Source organism: Psammomys obesus, unplaced genomic scaffold (assembly GCF_907164565.1).
Source record: "Psammomys obesus unplaced genomic scaffold, mPsaObe1.curated_primary_1811, whole genome shotgun sequence".
Lineage (NCBI taxonomy): Eukaryota > Metazoa > Chordata > Mammalia > Rodentia > Muridae > Psammomys > Psammomys obesus.
Genome location: NW_026596079.1, coordinates 40,532,701 through 40,559,956, shown reverse-complemented (window position 1 = coordinate 40,559,956; position 27,256 = coordinate 40,532,701). Strand labels below are relative to the sequence as shown.

General features: G+C 41.7%; 1 protein-coding gene across 3 annotated transcripts; it reads right to left on the bottom strand.

The window, feature by feature from the left end:
* Positions 1-371: 371 nt before the first annotated feature.
* On the bottom strand, positions 372-26,962 carry Ywhaz (tyrosine 3-monooxygenase/tryptophan 5-monooxygenase activation protein zeta). Of its 3 annotated transcripts, XM_055626321.1 has the most exons (7): positions 26,943-26,962; positions 26,300-26,496; positions 23,652-23,956; positions 5,896-6,019; positions 5,039-5,202; positions 4,861-4,956; positions 372-2,437 (listed from the first exon to the last, which is right to left on the bottom strand). In XM_055626321.1, the coding sequence occupies exons 3-7, from the start codon at positions 23,943-23,945 to the stop codon at positions 2,378-2,380; spliced, it is 738 nt and encodes a 245-aa protein (XP_055482296.1). In that variant the 5' UTR covers positions 23,946-23,956; positions 26,300-26,496; positions 26,943-26,962; the 3' UTR covers positions 372-2,377. The 3 variants fall into 3 exon arrangements, with proteins under 3 accessions (XP_055482296.1, XP_055482295.1, XP_055482297.1); XM_055626320.1 differs by lacking the exon at positions 26,943-26,962 and having other exon boundaries at positions 26,300-26,644; XM_055626322.1 differs by lacking the exons at positions 26,300-26,496; positions 26,943-26,962 and adding an exon at positions 25,994-26,065.
* Positions 26,963-27,256: the final 294 nt, after the last annotated feature.

The window sequence follows — 27,256 nt, the reverse complement described above, 5'->3', positions numbered from 1 at the left end:
AGCAAATTTATTATTCATATTCCAAGGGGTGGAAAATTTGAGGCTGCAAATCTTTCTCCATCTATTGGGCACTATTATTATTTCCTGCAGTGAGATGACATCCTGCTGTCCGTTGCTTAATTCTCCTTGGCCTGGGAGCTAAGGCAAAAATCAAGGTAAATGAGTTGTGAATGATACTTCATGGCACTGTAAATGCATGGGATTTATTTCTCCTGAAAATATCCCCACCCCACGGCATTGTGTCTGAATGCAGTATTTGGAATAGTTTGTCCATAAGGACTGGGATTTCCGAATGTAATCATATCATAATGAAGCGAGCCATAGAACAGTGCTTGGGATTTTTCTCACCCTCATCATTGAGACTCACTGCCTCCCATCATCAATATTTATTGAGCATTTACAGTGTACTAGGCACAATAGAACATACAGAAAACATTGTCCCTGCTCTTGAGGAGCTTACATTCTAAAAGAAAAAAAAATACACCTCTTGTAAAATGGCATTTTTGTTTGGTGTTTTCTGTAAAGTACTGAAGAAATACTCGGTAGGGTGTGAGCTTTAGGTGTGACTTAACCCCATCATTATTGGAGAAGAGGAAGAGGAAGAATTTTAAAGGGAGATGATGACAGACCACTCAGGGCAGGATTTCTGGGGAGATAAACACAAGCTCAACCTAAGAAAGCTGGGCTGTAGGAAAAAGGATGAGGGGAGGCTGTGGGATGCAAGCAGAGGAAGCAGGTTCTCTTAGACACTGAATGGAGCGAGAAAGATCATGTGGCCGTTTCCCAAATACATGGCCACCAAGTCAGAATGGTTGGTGGTAAGACAGAGTAAAAGGGAAGTGAGCCTATGTCCCTAACAGAGAAATACAGGACTGGAACCAAAGGCAAGCTGTAAGAGCATCAGGAAATTCTTAAAACCAACAGCGATTTGGAAGCACAGAACTAAACAGGTAATGCTGCCCAGTGTCTCGATGGGCCAAGAACATTGTGGCTTCCTAAGTTAGAAAACGCCATAACCCAATATTTTAATATTTTAAATAGAACACATTACACCTTTTTGCCAATCAACAAACACCTCCCCCCCCCGAAAAAAAGTTCAATTCAATTTCTGAGAGGGATAAAGGGGGGGGGGGGAGTCTGTGGAGACATGGTGGAGAACGGTAGTTACATTAGCATCTTGTTATGATAAACTTTGCATTCAAAATTGGTAAAAGCCCATTAGCTGCCAAGAGGGAATAAGAAGACAATTTCCTTTAAAGAAGTCTCAGAACCAAGACTAATTTACATGAAAAGCTGTAGAGAAAAGTAGTTGAAAAGTCCATTCATAAAACTTTTATTCCGCTTACATGAAATTTAATACACGTGTTCTTAACAATTATGCTTGGATTGTTCATGAAAATTTCATAAGACATTAAAACAAAGCTAGCCGTCATCTCAAGTTATTTCCCTGTTAACTATTTTTACAGCACATGCATGTTAGGCAAGTATCAAAAAAAAAAAAAAAAAAAGAAAAAAGAAAAAAAGAAAATCACTAAAGCAAAAAACAAAACAAAAAACTAAACAAAACAACAACAACAACAAAAAAACAAAAACTAAAAAAAAGTTAAATACATGGGCTTTTGTTTACCACTGTGCTTGGTACACACGGAGCGGTGACCACCAAGCAATTCAACTTACTGCCATCTATACTTTTACATTTGTTCTTAGATTGCCTAAAACACTTAAATACAAATAAAATGTGTAGCAAAAATAATGAAAGCAAACAGCAGGTAACTTTACAAATAATGGAATGTGAACCGTTTCTGCCCTTATCAGACTAAATTGGGTCACAACTTTGTCTAAGGACCACTTCTGGAGCTGTGGTCAAGGGCATGCACACAGAGACACATGACCCCAGTGTGCATTCACGGGATGTTCGTTTGTACCACAAACTCACGAGTGTGCCAAACCTTAAAGTACCCAAAAAACTACACTCCTGACTGGAACCAATTATCCCTTTTATTCCCCACTAGCACAAACCAATATGTAGGCAGTTTTCTTTGCTTAGATATGGAAGCAGTTTTAACACTGGCCCTTCTGAAGCCACAATGTACCAAAAGTACTATGCCAAACATGTATAACTCATGTAAAAACTCCACATCCCCATATTGGCCACCTCAAGATGAAAACGAGTAACTCCCTAAAGTTAACTGGCTCTACTCCCCTAATATTAAAACATAAAAACCACATGGGAAATATAGAAATTCAAATAGAAGTAACATAAACCTGTCATAAATCGTAAACAAAAAAAAAAAAAAAACTATTTGTGGGACAGCATGGATGACAAATGGTCTACTGTGTGAATTTTAGAATGAGGCAGACAAAGGTTGGAGGCCGGTTAATTTTCCCCTCCTTCTCCTGCTTCTGCTTCGTCTCCTTGGGTATCCGATGTCCACAACTGGTAAGAGAGGGAAACATTTTTTTCAGCATGCTTCAGATTGAAACGAAATAAAACAGCAAAATAAAACCCCAACGTTTTGTATACATGTGACCATGAGTTTTAGCTAGAAAACTAAAAGGATATCACTGAAAACAACTTGACTGGAGGCATGGCAGATTCACAGTACATGCATCTTTAGTGGTCAATCACTAAGAGGAAGAGGAAATCTCAAGAGGGCAAGAGGCTTAGGTTACTCAGCCTTAATGCCCAACCACCCCCACAGTGGTTGGAGGGCCTACTTCTGCAAGTCCTCGAAACCCACAAGCACATAACACTTCTCTCAAACAACAACAACAAAAAAAACAAAACAAAAAAACAAACCCAAAGCTCTAGGCTGTGATGAGGGAAACAGTGGGGCTGGCTGGTCACAATGAAGTCACAAAGTTCTAAAAGCAGCATCAATCAACTGAGCTAACCGCACCCTGAACTTTCCTGGTATTTCAGATTAAAGAAACATTTTCTCTGATTTCTAAAAATCAAAATGAAAGCTGAACAAACATTACAGTCAGAATCTAATATTCTACCAAAAAAAAAAAAAAAGTGTTTCACAGTGCAGCAGGATTAATGGATTCCATTGTTAATATTATTGTTATACTGTTTCAATAGGCTAAAAGATAGCTTCTAAATTATTACAACTGCTTCAATGTAAAACTATTTTAAGCCAAACACTTAAAAAGATTCAAGTAGATCTTAAAACTTCTAATGAGTTATAAACTAAAAAACGAGGGAAAAGAAATCCAACCTAACAGTATTTACTTATTCTCCCCAAATCACCCTCCATGTTTGGCCTAGAAAGGTGATTTGACAGACATATGGAGTTAGCCAAATGACTTCCTGCAGCCTGTATGCTCCAGTTACACAAGAACAAGACAGCAGTCTCTACTGTCTCTTTCTTGCCCTTCAAGGACAGCTCTTTCTGGTAAGGTGTTGACTGTCAGCTAGATTCAGAGTTACAGCAGTCCTGTTAAAAAGCTCAGGGTAGATAGCAGCAGTAACAGGTTCAGAATAGAGGCCCTCCTTTTCCTCCTTACTCAGTGACTGTAGTACTCTTTGTTGTACTCACCCCAATTCCAATGGAGAAAGAACATTAAATCAGGAACCTCCAAAAGTAATGACACACCTAAGCCTAAGGTCTACTTTAAATACCACCTCATCACTTCAAAGCAAGAAGAAAAAGTGACACAAAGTCTTACATGTTATCCAGGCTGGCCTAAAGTTTGTGTTTCTCCTGTTTCAGCCTCCCGCTAACTGGAATTACAGGTGTGTAACACCATGCTTGGCAAGGAAAATATTTAGCAGTACTGAGAAATACATCCAGGGCCTCACACATTCTAGGTAAGCACTCTTCCAATCATACTTGCCTAGTATACATGACACCCCGAATTCCAGTTCTAGCACACATAGCAAGTCAATTCTACACTAGCCCTTATTTCTTTTTCATTAAGTCTCTGAAGCTTGTAGAGAACCTCAGTTTCATTTACAAGTTTTAGCTAGACCAAAGATTGAATTGAAACATGTAAAAGGATGGTACCAGTCTCTAAGACAAATGGCCCCAAACTGAACAAACATAATACTATACTATACTATACACACTCATTTCTACCTTTTCCCTGACACACAGTAACTCCTGAATAACTTTTTCACCTAACCCTCAAAACTTCTTATTTAATACTTACCTGAAGAAAGGAAAACCCAAGGAGCTGACTGTAAGGCATGGGCTTTATATGGATGTCAACTTTAATAAATATCACTGAAATGAATTCTCAATAGTAAGAATTGCTGTTTGGTTAAGACAGTGGCACTGGGTATGTGTTCAAATCTTCAGCACAGCAATACAGCAACTCCAACCTTCCCTGAAGTAAAGACATCAGGCAAGCAAGGGCTGCACATAGTACCTGAGCTTTCCCATCTCTTGCTGTGGAACTTGTCACAGCCAGACAAAGATGAAGAGAACTAAAAGAGCAAAAAAAACCTAACTTCAAAGCAAGTTAAACACAAATAGTCAAGTTAACTTTTTTTTTTGAGACACAATCTTGCTGTGTAGCCCACACAGGCTTGTGATTATGTAGTTCAGGCCAGCCTGCAACTCCCAACCCTTCCTCTACAACAGGAAGCTTGGATTCAGCTGACTTGTACTGAATAAGAATACAACTAACTCTGGAATGAAAAAGAGAACTCTCAAGACTTAAAATGGAAACAAGTAACTTATGACAATATAAGTCCAAAACGACACATCAGAAATACTGGCAATGTGTTTTCAATAAGGCAGTTTTCTTCTTCGAGTGATTTTTAACAGTAGATAGGACTTTGTATTTAGTAATTTTAAAAAAGCACAGCCCCTCTGACCACACTCAGCACGGACACTGCTATCAGGTACTCACTGTCAAGTTGTCTCTCAGTAACTGCATTATTAGTGTGCTGTCTTTGTACGACTCTTCACTTAATGTATCAAGTTCAGCAATGGCTTCATCAAAAGCCTGCAATTGCAAAAACAAAGTACACTTCAGTATTAAAATAATGAAGAATGCTAAAATTTCAAGTAACAGGTAAAATACTTACTGTTTTTGCAAGAGAGCAGGCTTTCTCTGGGGAGTTCAGAATCTCATAATAGAACACAGAGAAGTTAAGGGCCAGACCCAGTCTGATGGGATGTGTTGGTTGCATTTCCTTTTTGCTTATTTCAAATGCTTCTTGGTATGCTTGCTGTGACTGGTCCACAATTCCTGGATAACAAAACACAGTAAAATGTACTTTGAAAAATCTGCTACATCTTCACTTAAGCAAACTTTTCATTTGAAATCATGTGCCCTCTGAAATACAAGCTCTAACAATTATAACCAAATTAGACTTTTTAAAACAAACAAAATTCTGTCCTGAATCACACTAGCCACTTGCTACTGCTGTGAGAAAAGAAAAGCAACTGGGAGTGGGGTCAGGGTCAAATAATGACTTGGAGCTTTGAGTTATACTTCCAGGAGTCTGGTTCAATTCCCAACACCATTAGGCAGCTCACAACAGTCTGTAACTCCAGTTCAAGGGGATCTGACTGTGCTGCTTTGACCTCCAAGAGCACTGGACACACATGCACAGACATACGCACAGGTAAAACATCCATACACATATAAGGTACTAGTATTAGGCCACCTTGGAATCTCATCACTGTGAGGACTAGTGATTTCCTCGTCCTGCTCTGGGGTTACACCTCTGGCAACAGTAAGGAAACACTCTTGTACCAAATTGCTTTTCAGAAAGTTTCACGTTTAAAATACCAAAATAAGTAAGCCACGGACACAAAGAAAGAGCTCTACATATAATAGCCCAGTGCTCTAAGCAATTGAAAAGAACATGTACTTCAAAGGGTGGGTTTCCACACCACACCTGCTTTATATAAGACCAACCAAGCAAAGCCAGCTTACCTTTCTTGTCATCACCAGCAGCAACCTCAGCCAAGTAGCGGTAATAGTCACCCTTCATTTTCAAATAGAAGACTTTGCTTTCTGCTTGTGAAGCATTGGGGATCAAGAACTTTTCCAAAAGAGACTTCAGAAGAAAAGAACCAGAAATAGTAAGAAAATAACTTATAAAACAAAGTTCTATTTCTTAAGCACACAATAGACTGAGTTGTAAAAAAAATTTCAAAACAAAATCTTAATTTTTCTAATACTAGCACTCCAGAGGGATGGAGGAGGACTACCATAAATGAGGCTAGCCTGGTCTACAAACTGAGATTGCCTCAAAAATATAAATGAGGCAGTGAAAAGACCTCAGATGTGAAAAAGACCTTTAATCTCATCACAGCATTTTAAAAAATCTACAGATCAGTACAAATGGTAAAATTTCATTCTGTAGTTTTACATAAAACTATCAACAACTTAAAGCTTACTGGAATTGTCACATACCAAATAAAACTAACCCTTCAGGACTAATTTAAAATAAATAATATAATAAAAACCAGACCCTCACCATACCTACTTCCTTTTGGTAACCATTACTTTGAAATCAAAGTAAAGTCTATTATCGTCTGAGCTGAACCCCAGACGAGCCAATTCTTACAAGGGGAAGTCTGCTGGTTTCTGTTCTCTGAAAAGACGAGAATACTTGAATACCTATGTTCCAATGATGGGGGAGCTAAGTGAACAAAGTCTAACCCTACTATTCATTCTATGTATGCAGACAGGTCATAAAGATACAATTAACTTAAGACTGACTCAATCCCTCATGATGTAAAAGTTTGGCAGCCAGCTTGGACACCCTTGTAATCCCAACACTTACTGAGTTCAAGCATAACTTGGGTTACCTACATAGAGACTCTTCCTCCAGAAATACCTTCTCCCAAATAAAAACAAACTATCAGTGGCCTTGCACTTGCCTAGCAAAGCCATGAAATCAATCCAAAGTATGTGGAGGCTATGATGTAAGCACTTTTATTAACAGAAATTGACAACCTACTTTTTTTATTAGTAACTTCTGTATCCCTAAAAAAACTGTACTGGGAGCTAGGCAGTGGAAGCGCACACCTTTAATCCTGGCACCAGGGAGGCAGAGGCAGGCAGTTCTGTAAGTTCCAGGTGAGCCTAGTCCACAAAGCAAGTTCTAGGACAGCCAGAGCTACATAGAAAAATCCCGTCACAAAGCCAAACAAAACAAAAAGAACACTTTATTGGGAATTACAGCAACAGGTAAGCACCACTTCCCTCAACCTGAACATTAAAGTGGGGATAAAACTTAACAGGCAGAACCAGAATAGCATGGCCACTTCTTGGCTTAAGGAGGACACCAAGTATGAACAGTAGTAAATGTTTCCCCTGAGGAAATGTGGACCCTAATATACTTACTAACTATAAATAGCACACTTCTATTTAAACCTATCAAAGGGCATAAACCTAAGAAACACTTCGATTAAATTTACAGGAGCTTTGGCTCACAATGTTGCAAAGAATAGTGGAAGACTTTCTCCCCTGTCATTCCTATTTCCTGGAGTGCAGGTCAGATTTGTTGACTGGCTTTGAAGCAACAGGAATCAGCACAACAAGTGACTTCAAGGTATGTACCAAACTTGAAGTCCTCTGAAGTTAACTATACTGAAGACATAGGTCAAACCACTCTCAGCTACATGGGCACACCAACGCTTTTGGAGTCACTGGGAGTATTCCTGCCATAGCCACCATCTTAGCTGAATCCAATGAACCAACAGCATGTTAACTGTTAAGTAGAGTCCAGCCAAGCCACAGAATCAAAAGAAAGAATAAGCCAGTTAAGTCATATAGAGCAGTTTGTATGAGACAGATTCGAATGTTAATTTGTCATAGTATTTCAACAATAAACAACAATGCCTCTTTGGTATGTGTTTCCTATAGATTAATTTGATTTTTTTTCTATCTATAAGCTACAAACTACAGTGATTCTCATAAATCCGAGTACTAACATTATGTTGTATTTCCTCCACTAAATAGTATGTTATGTTCATTGAAAAAGATAATGCAACTATACCAAGACAAGTAGGTACCAAAGTTAGGAATGAAATTCAGTACTATGCTGTACTTAGCGGAACCAAGGCTAGAATATAGTGTATAGCCTCTATCAAAACAGGCATTAAGGGACTGGAGACATCAGGAGAAAGAACTGCCATGAAGGAGGGAAGGGATAACAGAATGCCTCCAATTGGAAAGCTGACTTGGAGGGACATGCCTATAATCACAGCAGTTGGAGGCTGAGGCAGTCCAGGCAAGGTGGCCTGGGCTACATGACAAAGTGTCAAACCCAAAACACTAGTTAAATTTCTAAAGAGGAAAATCGTAAGCATAAGGAAACCGGTGGAATCAGTGCTGCTAAGTGGAGAGTTCCCGTCCTCTAAAATGTAAAAAGTCAGGCCTGGAGAGATGGTTCAGTGGTTAAGAGCACTGGTTGCTCTTCCAGAGGCCCTGAGGTCTGTTCCCAGTTGTTAATGGTGGCTATGAACAACTATAATGGGATGCCCTCTTCTGTCATGCAAACATACATGCAAATAGAGTGCTCATATGTATAAATAAATCTTCTAAAAACTGTAAAAGGCTGATGGTTTTATGAAGAGATTAAAAACCAACAGTCTCCTTCAAACCTAAACCCTAATTGTACTGCATGAGGCTAACACAAGAAACAGACCAGACTAACGAAACCTACTCAAAGAAGCCACTACAAAGGTTTAATTGTAGGCAGACAAAGGAATGAGAACAAAGAAAGGATAAAAGGATGTCTAAAAGCAGCAAAGCAGGCAAGAAAATGCACAGGCACACATACTCTGAAGAAATTCTGTGAAACATATAATCTAAATTTTGTTCACTTACAATGTACATTGAAAGTAATGATGACCTAATTTTTTAAAAAAGGTGGTGGTACAGCAAGGTTACATGGGAAAAATATAGCACAATGAAGGCTGTTTATCTGAAATTCATGTTTGTTTCAAAGCTTTGGTTTTAACTGCCCTTTGTACTCATTAAAAAATTGTTGCAGCTGGGACACAGAGTTAACAAAATGTAACTAAAAAGAAAAATAAAATTAAAAAAATTGTTGGAACACAAGATTACAGAACTGAGTAACAGTTTCCTACAGTTCTCATTTATCACTATCACATATACTGTCTTCCTTGAAGTGACTCACTTCATTAATTTGCATGTCTATCAAATACACATTTGAATAACCAGTTTGTCTAAAGTTCTTTGAAATAAAAAAGGATCCCATGCACCAAAGCCACACCCACCTTTTCTGGGGATAATCACAGGCCCACCATAACCATGAGTTTTTCATTCATACCAACAGCAGCCAACATTTGAAAGCCACAACTTATAAGGCTTGGGAATCTACTCATGTGGACAGAGAGACAACTTCATTACTCACTCTTCTTCACAGAAAAAAGTTGTCAACGCAAGGGCTATTACAATTAACCTCCTAGTTCCAAGGATGAAACAATCTTAAAAAAAAAAAAAAAATTGTGAGTGCATAGCAGTAAATGAAATCCTCCTTGGCTTGCTACCGGATAGGGAAGCTTAGCTGTCATTTTCTTTGACAATTAAGTGTAAAAGGTAAAAAAGAAGAAGAAAAGAGAAGAAAAAGAAATAATTTGTGCTAAAATATTTTTCAATACTAACACTAACAGTAGTGAGACTAGAAATGGCTCCGCTTGGCAGTTAAAATCACAGGCTGCTCTTCCAGAGGGCCCACGTTCAATTCCCAGCACCCAGACGGCAGCTCCTTAACAATCTAGCATCATTATCTCCAAGGACACCAAGCATGCACATGGTGTACAAACATGCATAAAGACAAAACACACACGCAATAAAGAATTAAAAATAGGGGAAGGTAATGACTGCTTACACTGTCACTGTAAGTCATAACTGCACCAAACACTAGGGGGGAAAAAGCTATCAAGTGTCTGCATATTTCTTTTAGTAACTTTTACTTTCAAGTAACATGTGCTACACCATCTTAAAATTGAGCAGCTGTTTTTTTAACTGTACACACCTCAAAAGAAAAAGAAATAATTTGTGCTAAAATATTTTTCAATACTAACACTATTATCCACCCTAAAGCTAATTTTTGTAAGAGTTTGAATTTCACCTACACTGTGTTTATTTCTAAAGGTTTTAGCTTGACAACAAGGAAATATCCTTTTTTTTTTTTTTGGTGGTCAGGAACTATAGTGTTATACCATAGAACACTACAGACACAACAAAAACAATGAAGCATGAAGTACAGAATAAACTGGCAAACACAAAAAATGGCAAGCTGTTTTTCACTTTATTTCAGAGCAGGTATAATTATTTAACAAACATAATTTTACACCTTTCAACTTTCACATACTCAACTTTGTTTTTTACACTAGACTTTGATACTGTCTAGGCTTGAACTGAACTCTTGGACTCAAGCGATCCTATCTCAACCCTACTAGTGGTTAGGACAATAGGCTCTTACAGCTTTTAATCTTAAAAGCTAAACAAACAAAAAGCAAAAGCTATCATGTTGCCTGCATCTAAAACACTCAAACGTAAACCAAGCTGGTTATTTAACTTTTAAACAATTAAGACACAACAGAAACTGTGGCTGGCACTGTCAGATAATGAATATTTTCCTAAGAGAAAAAAATTGCCTGTCTGAAAAATCCAAATGCTTCCTAAGGACGGCAGATGCTGGGTGCCAAAAAGTACAAGTGTTCCTAAGCAGCAGTGATGCAGCTGCTGAACGTTTCCACCCACCTGCATGATCCAAGGAAAATTACTTTCTAGACCAACAATCAGCAAAGGCCAGAGAGTAAAGTGGTATGAGGCAAGAAAGCCTATCTGACGATAGGTGAAGGAGGCTTTGGCTGTCATGAATACAGTACGAGCAGTTGCTCACATGCAATTATGACAACTCTTCACCTGATTTTTTTTTTTTTTTTTTTTAAATTTCATGTCTATTTGTGTAAAGGTGTCAGATCCTCTGGAACTGGAGTTATAGTTGTGAGCTGCCATGTGGATGCTGGGGATTGAACCCAGGTCCTCTGGAAGAGCTGTCAGTGCTCTTAACCACTGAGCCATCTCTCTAGGCCCCACACATTAATTTCAAGGTTTGCTTTCCATTTTATCCCAGGAAAAAAAAAATGTCCTTAATATGCTGACTGTTCCTCAATCTTTCAGGAACCCTCACATTTCCTTGAAATTGAAGAGCACATTTCCTTCCCCACCCCTTCCTTTTTCTTAAAGCAACGACAGTTAAACCACACAAATGTTATCAAAGCAAACAGTGCTTATTTTGATGAGAACCATCTAATAGGTATGGTGGTTCTGTTATATTTAAGTAAGGTTTATAAGTTAAATAGTTTGTGAAGGGGGCTGGAGAGATGGCTCAGGAGGCTGCTCTTCCAGAAGTCCTGAGTTCAATTCCTAGCAACCACATGGTGGCTCACAACCAACAATAATGAGATCTGGTGCCCTCTTCTGGCATGCAGGTGTACGTGTGGACAGAACATTGTATCATAATAAGTAAATCTTAAAAAAAAAATAGTTTGTGAACTATTTTGTTAGACTACTGGTTAAAATAATAAAAACTGGGGCTGGAGAGGTGGCTCAGTGGTTAAGAACACTGGCTGCTCTTCCAAAGAATCAAGGCTCTTACAGGGCAGCTAGCAATCATCTGTAACTCCAGTCCCCTGGGTCTCTGATGCCTTCTTCTGGCCTCCACCGGCATCAAGCATGCTTGTGGTACACAGACACACTTGGGCAAAATACTCATACACATTTTAAAAAGTTAAGAGCAGGTAGATTGCTCACTGGCTAAAGGTCTTTGTGCCAAGGCTGGTGATATGATTTCAATCCTTAAGACTCCACAGAAGGAAAACTGACTCTTGCAAAGTGTTCTCTGGTTTAGGTGCATGGGTCCGTAACTCATACAGTTAAAAAAAGGGAAACCCCTGCAAGTATTGAGAGTTTCTAGAAGATGGTTTCACAGTGTGATCTGTTCTTTCTTCCCCAAATCATTTTATACTTTGGTTCAAATTTCTGTACTGTGCTGGTATTCTGTGCCAACAAAAACAGCACAGACACAGTGATACATCTGGGAGGGAAGTTCTCACTTTGTCTTTCAAGTATTTCAGCAACCAATCAAGCTAAATTCAACTTCTATAAAGGTTAACTAATTAACAAGAACTCTCTAAGCTAGGGCTGGTGCTTTTGCACTTGGGAGGAAGAATGTTCCAAAGCTTGAGGTCAGTCCAAGCTTTGGCATGAATTAAACCCTATTTCACACTGTGTCATGGCACTCAATAACACTAAAATAAGCCCCCAAACAGGAAATCTACTTCCCAAGCACACTATAGTTCATATATCTAGTCTTGTACAATTCTTACCCATGTAAAGTTTTCCCAGCACTTTTATTTTATTCTGTAGACCTGAGAGAACTTCCCATCATTTCAAGTTCTCTTAAAATTTGAAATGAAAAGCTAAACCATTTATTTTAACAGGACCCACTACTTTAGTCTCTTGCTCCCCCTTGTGGTTGAAATGGCTTTGGCTCGAATTGTAACCTCAGCTGTTTCAAACTTAACAAATTAGTGAAATGTTGCATAGTTGGTGCCTCCAGCTTATTTAGTGGGAATTTATAGCCACTCTGATGCTTCCTATGGTAAAACTTCAAGTGTCGTATGAAGGTCTCATAAACAGCCACTTACCTTTAAAAGCCCGATATGAAGTAATGAAGTGAAATGCAAAGATTGTTTTTGACCAACGCCAATGCATTTTCTAACAATAAGCACATAGCACACCTTTATTTAATGTCTTAAAACCAACAAGAAATCTAATAATCTAATGTGGTGTTTTTAGGCAATCCTAAAATACCACAAAACGCAGTTTATGCTAAAAATTTAATAAGCAGAGCATCTACAAAATTTGGAACTTGACATAATGGATTTTACTTTTTTTTGATGAAGGGAGGGAGTAGGAGGAGACAGAAACAGAAAGGACACCTGAATGAAGGCATTATGGGTTCAGGAAGTACTTGCCCCTGGGCTAACATTGCAAGAAAACAGAACCTGGAGGAGCCACTGTTTTAAACAACCCTATGGTAACTTTCTACTTAGGCAGGATTACTGTTTGAGGTCAGCCTGGGCTACAGAATGAGATCCTGCCTCCAAACAAACAAACAAACAAACAACAAACAAAACACCTACCAACCAATAGTAAGGCAAAAGCCCAAAATGTAACTGCTAACCAATATGCTAATCAATAACAATCACATACCAACTCATCAAGCAGTTCTTGCTAAAATTATTCTGACACTCCTGAGCATGTTCTTTCCTTCCCTCTACCCCGGGTCCCTTTTCCAAGTGGAATCAACCCTGAGGTTCATAAACAAGGTCCCACTATCAAGTACTTCTATCATGAAGCTGTGTACAAAGACAGGACACAGGGTAACTTCAGGTGTCCTTTCCCACCCCACCCTGACAGGATTTGTCAATAGACTGGACCCCACTTCAGCTGGGTGGCTGTATCTGCCTCCTCAGAGCATGCATTACCATGTCCATCCAGCAGTAGCTGGGATCTGACGCTTCATGCTCACACAGCAAGTGTTTTACCAACAGATTCATCTCTAGTACTATCACAACACTTTTAGTAAGTGTTTCTCAGTTTCTTTTTACAGTTTAATTTTCAAAAGTCAAGGATTCATCACATACAGCCCAAATGACCTCAAATTTGTTATTGTCCTGCTTAAGTTCCTGGGGTTATAGGAATATGGCAACTAACTGGCTTTTTCTTTTCTTCTTGAGACAGTCTCTTTAGCCCAGGCTATACCATTAAACTAGCTATGTGGTGCATGGTGTTCCTCAACTTCTGGCCCTCCCACCATCAGCCACTGAGATGCATGCCAGTATTACAGCCTAGTATTGCACTACTATGCCCTTTAAGCTGTGCTAAGGATGGAAATCAAGGCTTTATGCATACTACACAAGATCTTACCTTCAACAAATGAGCCACATCCCCAGACCAACACTTTAACGGTTTTTAACACACACACACACACACACTTTTATATAGTCTGTAAATTCCCTATCAGCACTCCCCTGCCCCTTTTTATCAGACCTTTAAAAAATGTTGAGGCAGCTTCCCCAGCCTCACATTCTATTTGTTTACAAGTCATTTTCCTCTCTAGGTGAGACCTACAAGCAGAGGCTTTTTGTATTTACTTTTCTATGATACAGGGCTTAAGTCTGTATAACCTGCCCCAACTTTGTCACTCCTTACTATAGAAATGTAGAGTCACTTGCAGAAATCAACACAGAAATGCCCTCTTCAGAGAATATTATCCTTGTGGTATGATTAAAGAAACAGAATCTGATAATGCCCTCAGATGAGAAGGACTAGAAGGAAGCCATTATTCCAAAGGACATGGTTCTGTTAAGCACATGTAGCTTAAAAGCAACTAAGTTGCTTATTCTGTCAAAACAATCCCAAAGCCTTAATCAGAGCCTCTGGGTTGAATGGCACTTTAAACTGAACAATGATTATTATTTTTTAAAATTTTATTTTGTGTACAGATATTTTGCCTGCATGTATGTTTGTACACATATATGCTTGCTGCCGACAGAAAAAGGTGTCAGATCCTCTTAAACAGGAATTACAGATAGTTCTCAGCTAACATGTGGGTGACAGTAATGAACTAGGGTTCTCTAGAAGAGCGAGTGGCTCTTATTGTTGAGCCATCTTCCCACCTCAAGTCTTTCTCACAAAAGCAGTTTTACTTAAAATATCCTTAGTTCATCAACACCCATCCCTCTGTTACCCCCAAAGTTTCTGATCATTTTCCCAAAGTCTTTCTCTGGATTTTTGTAGATCTTAGTGGGAACAAATATGAGAGTAAGGAATCAGAAGCCATTGGGCCATAAAGATGACAACTGCAAAAACTTACATCAGGGACAGTACTAGCCGAAGCTAAAGGCTTATGGGGTTTTGGCAAAGATGAGCAAATGTGCAGAATGAAAAGTTTTATGAAGATTTATGAAAGGAATGTACCTAACAGTACTGAGAAAAAGTCAGTAAAAGCCTCAAGTCCAAGTCAATGACCAGCCAGCCACAGCAGTCAAACAATCTTTTTAGGGGCGGAAGGGAGATGGCTCAGTGGTTAAGAGCACTGGTTGTTCTTAAGAGTATCTGGCACTCCAACACCCACAGGGTAGCTCACGAGGAGTTGCTAACTCTAGGGGGTCTAATACCCTCATCAGGTTTATTTCGGCACCAGACACACATGTAGTACAGACAGGGAGGTAGAACATCCATGCATATAAAGTACTAAAAAAACCATCTCCTTTTTAAAGGGATATTATAACTTGCTTTTATCCAGTAAGATTAGATCAGGGTTGGGTACAGTAATCACATGCCTTTAAGCAGGTATCTGCACATTCCAAGGTCAGCTAGGGATATAGCCAGACCTAGTCTTTAAAAAAAAAAAAAAGATGGCTCAGAGGAGTAAAAGTGTTAAGAGACCAAGCTGGATCATGTGACTTTAGCTGTTCCAAGACCCCTACAATCATGAGTTCTACTTATTCTTCCTTTGAAGTTGTTATAGTTCAGAAGGCTACCAGGGAGTAAGTAAGATAAAGACACAGTAGAGATCCCAAGCATCCTATAGGACAAACTAAGCTTACTAGAATTTCAATGGATTAATACTCATCCAACTTAGCTGACATCAGAACATCCTTAATTTTGACCCTAAAAAGCCCATACTTCAGCATAAACATGCCAAAGATCATCTCTTTTTTAGAAACAAAAATGCATGTTATTCAGTGTTGTCAAGGTTATAAATGCATAGCTGGTTACCTAATCTCAGCTCTTTTTGTGTTTCACTCTAAAGATTAAAATATATATTATACTCAAGAGGAAAAGTCCCAAGTCTTCACAGGCTAAAGATGCTCCAGAAGTCAAATCCAGTTCTGCAAAAATAACATTAGTATATAATTATTTTTATATAATTGATTTTACGTACACCTGTGTTCTGTCTGCATGTATGTCTGTGTGAGGATGTCAGATCCTCTGTAACTGGAATTTTGGGCTGCGATGTAAGTGCTAGGAATTGAACCAAGGTCCTTTGGAAGACTAATAAGTGCCTGTAACTGCTGAACCACCTCTCCAGCCCCATAGACTTGAGCTAATGGAGGAAAAAAAAAAAAAAAAATGTCAGTTTGACACAAGCTAGTCACCCGAGAGGAGAGAACCTCAATTAAGAAAATGTCTCCAGAAGATCAGGCTTTAGGCAAGTCTGTAGGACATTTTCTTAATGAGTGATTGATGGGGGAAGGCCTGGCCAATGGTGGGTGGTACCATTCCTGAGCTGGTTGTCCTGGGTTCTATAAGAAAGCAGGCTGAACAAACCATGGGGAACAAGCCAGTAAACAGCAGCACTCTTTCCTGGCCTCTTCATCAGCTCCTTTCTCCAGGTTCTGCAATACTTCCCATCCTGACCTCCTTCACTGTGGGAGTGTAGGCCAAACACCCTTTCCTTCCCAAGTTGCTCTTGGGGAGGAAAGTTACTATTCACAGAAATAGTAACTGTAACTAGGACAGAAACTGCTCCCAGGATAGTGGGGGCATGGACCACAATGACTTCAGAAGGACTGTTAGGACTTTGGAAGAGAAAAGCCACTGAGTGTTCAAAGCTTGATGAGCTGTTGTGTGAGAGCTTGGAAGTGCTGAGAGAGATGGAGACGGAGGCCTGGCTGGTGGAGTACCTGGGGCACTATGTACTTGCTGGTTTGAATCAAGACTGTGGTTTAGGTAAGCCAGGGATAAAGAGTCGGCTGCAATTAACAAAAGACCAGCACTGGTGGTTAAGTGAAACCTTTTGCTTTATTGAGACAATTGATCATTTGCTGCAGCTGAGAAATTAGCAGAGCTTCAGAGACCAGCATTATTATGGTGAAATTTCCTGATTCCTGTGTCAGCAAACAGAAGCCGTGTTCCAGAGGCAGCCACGCTTGGCAGTTTAAGAGTCACCCAGGTGGTACTGGGTTTGAAGGGGTCAGAGGTCATTGAGAACAGCTAAAAGCTTGGCACTGTGAGAGGCGATTAGTAAAGGTGCAGCCTCGGCAGCAGCTGAAGGCTCAGGATTGAAGGGGTTGTGTAAGAAGTTGAAAAGAGCATGGTAAAAGGGCAGCCCAGCTGCAAAAGAGCTCAGCACCACCAAGGACAGATAGCAGGAGTGCTAAAGTGGAGTCAGTCTGAACCTAAAAGACAAGCAAGTGTGTGCTGCAGAGAGCAGAGCTGGAGAAGTGACCCAGGCCCCTTGGAGGAACCCAGAAGATAATGAAACATAGATATTAGGCATTGATTTATACTTTAGGACTCTGACTGTGGCCTGGTCCTTCCCTCTTGAATTAAGTATTCAACTTATTTTATAGTTTACAGGTTCCCACAGTTGAAACTTTGAACTTTAAGAGAATTAGGAATTGTATAAAGACTTTGGATTTTAAGAGACTGAATTTTTTTAAGTGTCTGAATTTTATTTCTTTTCTTTTTTTTAATTCTGAGATAGGGTTTTTCTGTGTAGCCCTGACTGGCTTTAAACTCAAGAGATCAACCTGCCTCTGCTTCCTGAGTGCTGGGATTAAAGGTATACATCACTATTCCCTGGCAAGTGTTTGAGCTTTTCAAGTCTGTGGAACTTTTAATATCTGCAATGTTTGTATAACAGAATGCTGATATTCTTATGTGGTCATGGGGAAGAAAGGAAAAGTGGTGGCTTGACAGTGATGTGTGTGTCAAGTTGACAAGGGGTCAGTTGTCCTGGCTAGTCTTGTGTCAGTTTGTCACAAACTATAGTTATCTGAAATATCAGTTGAGAAAAATGTCTCCATAAGATCTAGCTGTACAGCATTTTCTTAATCAGTGAATCACATGGGGGTAGGGGGTAGCCCATTGTGAGTGGTGGTCTCCAAGCAGTGGTTCTCAACCTGTGGGTCTGACCCCTTCAGTTACCCCAGACCATCAGAAAACAGATATTTACATTACAATTCACAACAGTAGCAAAATTTAAGTTAGGAAGTAGCAATGAACAGTATTTTATGGTTGGAGGTCACCACAACATTAGGAACTATATTAAAGGGTTGCAGCACTAGGAAGGTTGATAACACTGCTCTATAAGCAGGATAAGAGTTCAGGCAGAGAATGCGGTGAGCTACAGAGTGCGGTCTCCTGTCTTTGGGACCCACAAGGCCTCCGGCCTATGTCAGCTGAGACGGGGGCCTGGGAGTAGCCTCAATCCCCGTCCTGGGGATACCGGGAGTCCAAGGCCTCGGAGCAGCCAGCGGAGCCATCATCCTGCAGCAACCCTTTCCCGAAGGCCAAAGGAAGTGCCATGATGAAGACCCAGCCAGGCCTTCAAGGAGTATCGGGGTGGCAGCAGGTGTGGCATGGCGGAAAGAATGGCAGCCACCCGAGGACCAAGATTGGCCCTTTGGGCCCTCTGCATCCTGAGTTGGCGGGTCTGCGGAGGTACATCAGGAAGACTCAGCCATCGCTGGGAGGGCACTGCCCCACAGGCCAGCCCTCAGTCCTGGGCAAATGGAGGCCTCGGCGGCCCGGAGCGGAAACCCGCAGAGCGACGCGAGGAACAATTGATTGTAGGGCTGTGGGGTCCTCCTCCCCCCAACTCCGAGAGAAGCCGGGATGCGACAACCGCATGCTGCCAGCGGGAAACGCTCGAGAAGATTTACCCGCCGCCGGAGGCCGTGTATTTAATAGAAAAAAGCTGCTCTTAACCTCCCCCCCACCCTTTTACAGATATTCTTGGCTAAATCTGGACATCTAGCTGTACAGATTGCTGACACAGGGTAAAGTAGCGTTAGGAAATCACGTGTGTATCCAGTCGACCAGTCATCTTAAAAAATAAAAATTGTAGACATGTCTTCCAGAAGCGACTTTGAAATGGAATTGTTTAGGCCGCCTCTACTAAGAACACAGGAGCGATACTCGGCCTTATTCAGTAGGTTAGAGGACCCAGCAGGAGGAGGAAGAGGTCCGGGGCCAGATTGGTCGCATGAAGACTTTTTTTTTTACATTTCTAACTATTGTATTGTGTATGCATTTTATTCTTCCTTTCTTACCACACACACACAAGGGTGAGCAAACCAGTAGCCAGGGGCTCTCCATGGTCTTCCAATAAGCTGCCACCTGCAGTGTAAAAGCCTTTCCTCTCGAAGTTGTTTTGGTCATACTGTTTTATCACAGCAACAAGATCAACCTCTAGGCATTTTCTGTGACTGTTTTCAGAAGTTTAACTCAGCACAAGTATGAACAATATCACCATCCATGAATGGGGATGGCAGTTAATCATCATTTCACCGCTACTGCCTGACTACAGACACAATGGGATCAGCTGCTTTGCTCTACTGCCACCATAAATGATGGTACCCTCAAATAACCCCCCTCCTCTTACACTTCTTTCTTTTTTGCGTCTGAGATAGGATTTCACTATGTAGCCTTGGCTGGGCTTCAAGACAGCCTGCCTCTGCCCTCTCCAGTGCTGGGATTAAGGTTCGAGCCACCACACCAGATCCTAAATTTCTATTTTTTCTTTTTCTCTTTTTTTTTGGTGGGGGGTGGGGGGGGGAGGAGACAAGGTTTCTCTGTGTAGCCTGAGCTTTCCTGGACTTACTTTGTAGACCAGGCTTGCCTTGAACTCCCAACAATCTGCATGCTTCCACGGCTAAGCCAGTTCCTAAATTTTTTAGACACTATTGTTACACTTTTCCTACTCCCCACAGGTAAAGCCTGTTGTCTTTTTTTTTTTTTGGGGGGGGGGGGGTTCAGATTTTGCATGACTTTTAAAATCCTTACCTATTATAACACAATAAATCTTACAAGATGTGGCCAATGCCCATTTATCCTACTAGTCCCATCTCTTAGGAAAATTACTGAAAATGGGTTTTGGTTGTGTTTTTTATTTTTTTAGACATACAAAGGGCTCTAACTAATATTCTCACAATGACCTGAGAACAGCTCTTACAGAAACTTCACTTAATTGAGAATAATATTTAAGTAGTTCATGACATCATCATGACCATTGATGTCCAAAACTTGGATAAACTGTCTCAGACCACTCCAATGTACCTAATTGTTTCTAAAAGCAATCACAAGCTTACCAAAAGCCCAGTATTTATTGCTAAATGTATGCCACCATAATGGCCATAATTAACTTAATTAAGCATTAGGTTCATAATGAAATAAAAAAAGTATGACAACTAAACCCAAAAAAGTTACACATTCTGAAGAGATGGCCTATCAAACACAAGTTCTCATTTTAAACTCCACCTTTAGAAGACATGGAATATGTGACAAAATTATTTCTGAATTCATCTGAAAAATTGGATACACACCTGCATTTCAGTTTAATGCTCAAAGACAACTATGATCAACTTGATCTGTCACTTAAGCAACTAGGAAGCTTCTATGGTACCATTTCCAATGATAAACCAACAACAGTGCTTAGATTAATTTTTTAAAAAAGACTATTTGTAAGCTAGAACCCATACATGGTTTATTTCCTACTCCTTGAATTCAAAATTATAAGCTAAGGGGAAAAAAATGTCTTTTCTGGGACAGGTTTAAGGATTAAATCATTGTTTCAGATGTGACCATTTCTTCCTCAGACTTTAAGACTTTTTTCATTCTAATTCTCACCTGAATTCAACTTCTCCCTGTTCACTGTTAAGTATTTTCACAAGTCCTCCCTACATATATTTTATAGGTAAACCCTCGCCCCTTAGATACTGCTCACCAAGAAAGAACAGGTAACGTATTCTTCTTGGTCAGGTTAGTGGTTATTCTTACTCACTGACATCAAACAAGCACCACCTTCCTAATCATTTTCCTTTACCCCCATCATTTTTCACCTCAGACTTCCCAACTATGGAAAACTCTTCACTGAATGCTACTCCTTAAGATGAAAAAGTTAGCAAATTACCCCTAAAAAGATACTTCCCAATTACCTCATCATTCCTTCCAAGAAGGCTCCATATCTATACTGGCATCTTAGTTCTTTGATTGTTAATATACCAAAAGTCACAAATGACAAAGTGTGAAAATACATAGCTAGAAAGCAGTGAAGATGGGTTCCAATCACTACAAAAATCTTTTGGGAAGTCTTAATTCTGAGAAATAGGAGTTACCTAGTGTTTTTTAGCTAATTTTTAAAGTCCAAGGCACATACTGACATTTAAAAAACAAAAAAAAGCTGCCTGGGTATCTTGTTCCCGCACTGGTTAATAAATAATAATTTTGAGGGCTGAAGATAAAAATCTGTGTTCAACAATTGCACCTCACAAGGAGCTTCACCTGACTCTCCTTTCCACAACCCTGTGAGCTAAACACATTATTCCTATTAAAGTGAACTTAGTTTTCTACACTGTAAAATTGTAGTTACAAACAAACAAACAAACTTGAGCTTTCCATTATCGCAATATAGTTAAAGTCTGAATTAAGTTGTTTTTTTTTAAAAGCATATATGATTTTATTAAGACTTGCATAAACTATCACATTTGAGGCTGTATCTTTTGGATTTATGAAGAATTGTTAGGTATCTCAATGTTTGTGTCCTCTCACCTATGTAGAGAGTTTGATCTACATCAGATTCAATATTGCAACTTCCAATTAACATAACAATAAAGGTTGGAATATGTTCTTCTATGTAAGGAAAAAACCCCCATGTTATGATGGATACATTAATGACCATTTCTATGTGGTAACACATTCCCTTGTAGTCTACTTTTTAAATGGTACACACTAAACACTTAATAAATGCACCTAGCCAGAATGGGACGTTGACAAGCTTCAAGTATTTTCTCAACTAATACAACGCAGGTGATTAAAAGAATTAGGTTGTACTCAGCATTGAGTACAGGAATTTTGCAGAAATACCTGCTCACTTTTCCCAGACAAAGAAACCATACTCACGGTTCACAAAGCATAATGTTGTACTTTTTCCCAAGAAGTATGTAGCAAATTTTACTCTCATATTTTACTAGAAAAATATTTCTAAGTCAGCATCACTTCTTTGAAAAGCCTGGTAGAATGTCCACTTTAAATAGAGGTTGTTTACTGAACCTTCTCAATATGAAAATCAAAACAAAGCCTTAGCAGTAGTGCTGCTGACCTAATTCTACTCTTTCCCAAGGAACTATTCAATATTTGAGCATTAATGTTATAAACCAGAGCTGTTCTTTTGAAAAGACCAAGACTGGGGACGCAAGCTTGTTCACAATTCTCTAGGTCACTTACATGGTAAAGAAATTAAGCGTCCCAGCAAACACAACCATCCTGAAGGAGACACTCATATACGTAAGCAGAAGCGACAAGAATCCCTTCATACCCCGGAAGAGGCTATTTACAGATAACTGCATCTGTCCTAAAGTTTTCTTCATAAGGAAACTAAGAGAAGACAGTTGAATCAGCTAGTCTTTCCTTAGAAAAAGCAACATGAATTTGAGAACTTCTCTATTTCCTGACTGTGAAAAATTTGCAAACACAACTCATGAAAGGCATATGTTGTCTTAGGAGAGTATAGTCTGTTAACTATACCCTTTGAAACCAAAATAAAAACCAGTACCTGGGATACAAAAACCGCCACAAAACTTATTAGGCTGAATAAAACCTACTAATTAGTAAGAAAAGCAGAAGGAAACAAACCCAAGACATTTTTATTATGATATGGACAGCTGTCAAGTTTTAAATGTTCTTAATTTTAAGATATATATATTACTTACCTTCAATATAGTACTTTTCAACCTTGAAAAAAAGCAAGCCTTTTATGAAACAAAAATGTACTCGAAACAAAGTTACTTAAGACTATGACTTCAGCTGTGTTTCTATCTTAAAATGGGCTCACTCTTAAGAAGCCTGAACATTCTGAAGGATAAAGAAGTACAAACTGTACTATCAATAAAGACAGTCTTAACAGAATTCTAATTTGCCAGGGGTAATGACTCCCAACTTTTAAACATTTGGGAGGCTGGAGACAGCAGGCCCAACACGATAGGCTAGACTGATCCTGCCTCAGCAAAGTAATTGGTTGGTCTTCTATTAGATTATCTTCAAAATTTCAGTTAAAAAAAAAATTGTTTATAAAAAATAAGAAATCCACACAAATGTTTCGTTTAATCCCTTAGTCTCTAAGAAACACAATATTTCAACACAGTAGGTGCCAAATACTTCTAAAACCTGGAAAGACAAGTTTGAGTTTATTCATAAGCACCTTTCACTTGTCAACATTCAAAGTTGCCTTATAACAAAAATCCAAACAAGGAATTGAAAAGCAGTTTTCTGCACAGTAGATTCATTCTATTATAATGGCTAATACAGAGGTGTGAACTGGATCTCCAAAAAGTCTATATACTACATTCTTTACACAAAATTAGAGATGTAAAATTACTGTGTTCATATATACACTTATGAATACCAGCTCTAACACTTCAAAAACACAAACCATCAGTGAAATGGTTTTTCTGGTTTCTGTTTAACCTGAACTGCTTTACAAACATTACTGCATTTATCCTACAAAAAACGATGTACAACTGTTTCAGCATCTCTTAAACGACAACTTCTACTTTACAATAACCAATTTTTAAAAGGCGAAGAAAAACTTTTGAGTTTTTAAAACTAAACTAAATGATTCTTACCAGCACATCATTGCAGATGTCTCTTAGCTCAGTCTCAATTTTCTCTCTGTATTCTCGAGCCATCTGCTGCTTTTTCTCAGCACCTTCTGTCTTTTGCTCAATACTCGAGACGACCCTCCAAGATGACCTACGGGCTCCTACAACATTTTTGTAAGCAACAGAGAGAAGATTCCTCTCCTCATTAGATAACTCAGCTCCTTGCTCAGTTACAGATTTCATGCAGGCTGCCATGTCGTCATATCGCTCAGCCTGCTCGGCCAGTTTGGCCTTCTGCACCAGCTCATTTTTATCCATAACTGGATATTCTGCAAAGGAAAAAAACGAAGTATTCAGAAAATTCCTATTAAAAACTCATACTTGTTATAAGGCACCCTAGCATCTCAAACGTAGCTATGTTGATGCAGATGAATTAAAATGCAGTCTCCCCCACCAACCAGAAAATTAGCATAGTCTACACAGTAACAATAGCTTCTTAAAACCAACTACATAACCCACCTATTCAATAGGTCGCGATTTCAAGTAAAATCAAGTCACACATAGACGTATGAACTACCTCAAAAACCACCTTTAAATTGCGGTCAGCCTGCTGTCCTCTGCCATGTATTCAATAAATTTGTTTTCTTAAAATGCAAAGCAACCCCTCCCCAAAAGAAACCTCATATCTATTTTCCTTGGTCAAAAGATGAATAACACTAAATGATCACCACTTGCAGCTTTCCCTCTAGTTTGTGTGTTGGGAGGTGAGGAAGGACTGGAAGTCACAGCGCCTATAGAATACTTTCAGAGTGAGTCATGTTGGTGTAATGAATTCATATATTCTAACCTTTATATTTATCTACTCATCAGGAGTGACTTTTTTTTATTTTGCAACTTCCCCAACCCTGATCTACTACACTTGTAACATTTGCCAGGTGATCACAGAATGAAAATTGTCTTAAGATACCAATAGGACCACTAATCCCAAGACCAAAATGTATCTGTATCTATACGGAGCTAATATAAACACTTGCTGAGCAAACACCCACAATTCAATTCCCACTGAGTGAGCACTAAGGAATATGACACATCGAAGGATCCAAGTCTTCCAATGTCATTATTGCAGTCTAGAAGTAATATTGCATTATTTCTAGCAACACAATGCATTACTCAAGCTAGGAAGTTTTTTTCAATTTTAAAGTTCCCTAGATTCCAATTTACTTCTCTTGAATGATGTCAAGAACATGATTCTACAGTGATCCCACAAAGTAAGTTATCATGATAAAGTCAAAACCCGAATGCAGTAGTAGACGTAGTCACTGCCACGCACCAATGAAATTACCACCACCTTTCCATTACCGTGCCAGAAAGTAGCACCTTCTTTTGTAACCAAATGAGAAGTGTCCACAACTGAAACAAGCTTAAATTCGAGACACAGTGCCTTCAGTGCATTAACTATTTAAAATTTGTGAACCCTACTTCCCCTGGGGTCTCGAAATCTAGTATCAGAAATGGTCTCTAGCTAATGCTGCTTCCGAAAAATGATGTGTCCCGTCAGTACAAACGTTCCCCTGCCAACCTCTCCCGCAGAAGGGAAGTGGATTAGGTTTCTCACAGGAAAACCAGCGCTCCGGGGCCTCGCCTCCAGACTGCGGGAACACTCGCCGCACCCACTTAACCCTTAGCTGCCTGAGGCCGGAGGGTGGGGCGAACCGAAACCGCGGAGCGGTGACTTTACAGCGCCAGTCCTCGCGTCCGCGCCATCCCCTGCCACCTCCCTTCCTTGGCTCCGCCCAGGCTGGTGCCTCCGCGCTAGTCTCAGACTCTCTTTGTCATGGCGGAACTGTGTCAAGGAGCTCAACCTACTCCGACAGTGAAATCCCCCCCACCCGAGCAGAGGGAGGAGCAGTGCGCGCACCCGCCCCAGCCGAATGGGGGAGGGAGCGGATCACCCTCCCCGGGGGCCCCGATATGGCAGCGGCGCCCGCAGAAGCGGAACCACGGCCGGCCCGGGCCGGACACACCCCGCTCCCGCCCAGGGTCCCCTCCGCCGGTGTCCGACCGAAGCCCCGAAGGCCCGCACAGCTGCCGTAGGGGAGGGGCAGGGTCCCACCCAGACAGTCGCAGCCCCCACCCTGGGGCCGCGGCTTCCCTAAGGATGCGCCCCTCCCACCCGGCCCGGCACGCTGGGGACCCCGCGCCCTGGAGCCCCCATGCCCAGCTCGGGCCGCGCCCCTCCCCCTCCCTCAGACCCTCTCCGGCTCGGCGGGACCCTGGGAGCCCCACCCCGGAGGCTCGCGCGCTACCGGGCTGTCCGCGCGGTGGGGGAGGGGCGGCGGGGGCGCCGGGGGGGGGGGCGGCCTCACCTGCGCCACGACCGAGTCACAGACGCGGGCGGAAACAGGGTTCCGGCGTGGGCGGGTCGCGGTCGCCCTCGGGAGCCCCAGGGGTCTCGCGCGTGGGCGCCTCACCCGCCATACCACCCCCCCTGGGGACCGGCACGGAGCGATGAGCACCCCGACGGGCCAGAAGCAAGCGGCCGGGGGCGGCAGTGGGCGCCTGCCCGGGCCCGGCGGAGACTAGCCGCCGCCCCGGTCCTCCTGAGGAGGCTCGCGGGCCGCGGCGCAGCGGCGGGCTGAGGGAGCGGAGGCCAACTCGGGGCGGCTCCTCACCTGTGTCCGGAGTGGGTGGCGGCACACGGACCCGGCTCGGCAGTCTCTGGGCGGTGGCGGCGGCGGCGGCGGCGGCGAGGCTGAGACTCTGTCCCTGATCTGGCTGCTCACAGGCTACAGCCGCTCCGCAGACACGGGGTTTCCTCCAATCACTAGCCCCGGCAGCAGGGGCACCACACGCACGATGACGTCAAACGCTGCTATGGCAACCGTTGATTGGTGCCCACAGCTCCCCGGACCAGCGCAACCGCCGCTCCCCAGCGCGCGCCTGCCCGCGCCCGAGGCGTGCGGAGGAGAGCGTGTGCCCGCGCTGTGCTCCGCTCCCGGCCCTGCCTTCACCCGCGTGCTCGGTTCGCTCCCTGCCACCCCCGCGAGCCGCCCTCCCTCCCCGCCCCTGCGGCCCGCGGAAGGAAGCCGCTCCCCGCCCCCACCTCTACTGGCGGGCACATCCGGGACCTTCGCATCCCCCTCCCCCTCCTGGCCGGTCTCCCTCCGCGCCGGTAATGGCGGCAGGCTGCGGGGCAGGGTGACGCCGGCTCTACTGTCAGGGCATTGTGATCAGACCCTGAGCTGGGGAGCGGCTCCGCCACCCCCGTCGCAGGGCAGCCGGGGCGCGGCCGCTCCCTCCCCCCGCCCGCTTTACCTGCTGGTTACAGAAAGTCGCCTTAGACCTTTTAAGGCTTGGAAAAGCGCGAGGCTGAAGGACGCCCTGCCTTTCCAGTCGCGACCTCGGCGGCAGTGACAACCGCAGGGAACAATGGGTGGGTCGTCGGGAGGAGCGGGAAAGGCTTGGGGTTAGCGGGTTGGCAGTGATCGGGGAAGCCAGAACTGGGGCGAGGTGGGGCGACAGGCTGAACACACCGGGCCGTTCTTCGTAGGCTATACAGTTAAACCCTCGGTAGAGCTTTCATTGGGAGGCACATTGTTCCTAGTTAACGCCTTGTAAGACCGTGACCC

Bases quoted from the DNA above. Each gene is read 5' to 3' on its own strand.
- Ywhaz (XM_055626321.1), bottom strand. From the start codon at position 23,945: ATGGATAAAAATGAGCTGGTGCAGAAGGCCAAACTGGCCGAGCAGGCT. The intron at 5,203-5,895 runs GTAAGCTGGCTT...TTTGTTATCCAG, and splicing joins TGCTGGTGATGACAAGAAAG to GAATTGTGGACCAGTCACAG. The intron at 4,957-5,038 runs GTAAGTATTTTA...TTGCAATTGCAG, and splicing joins CCTGCTCTCTTGCAAAAACA to GCTTTTGATGAAGCCATTGC.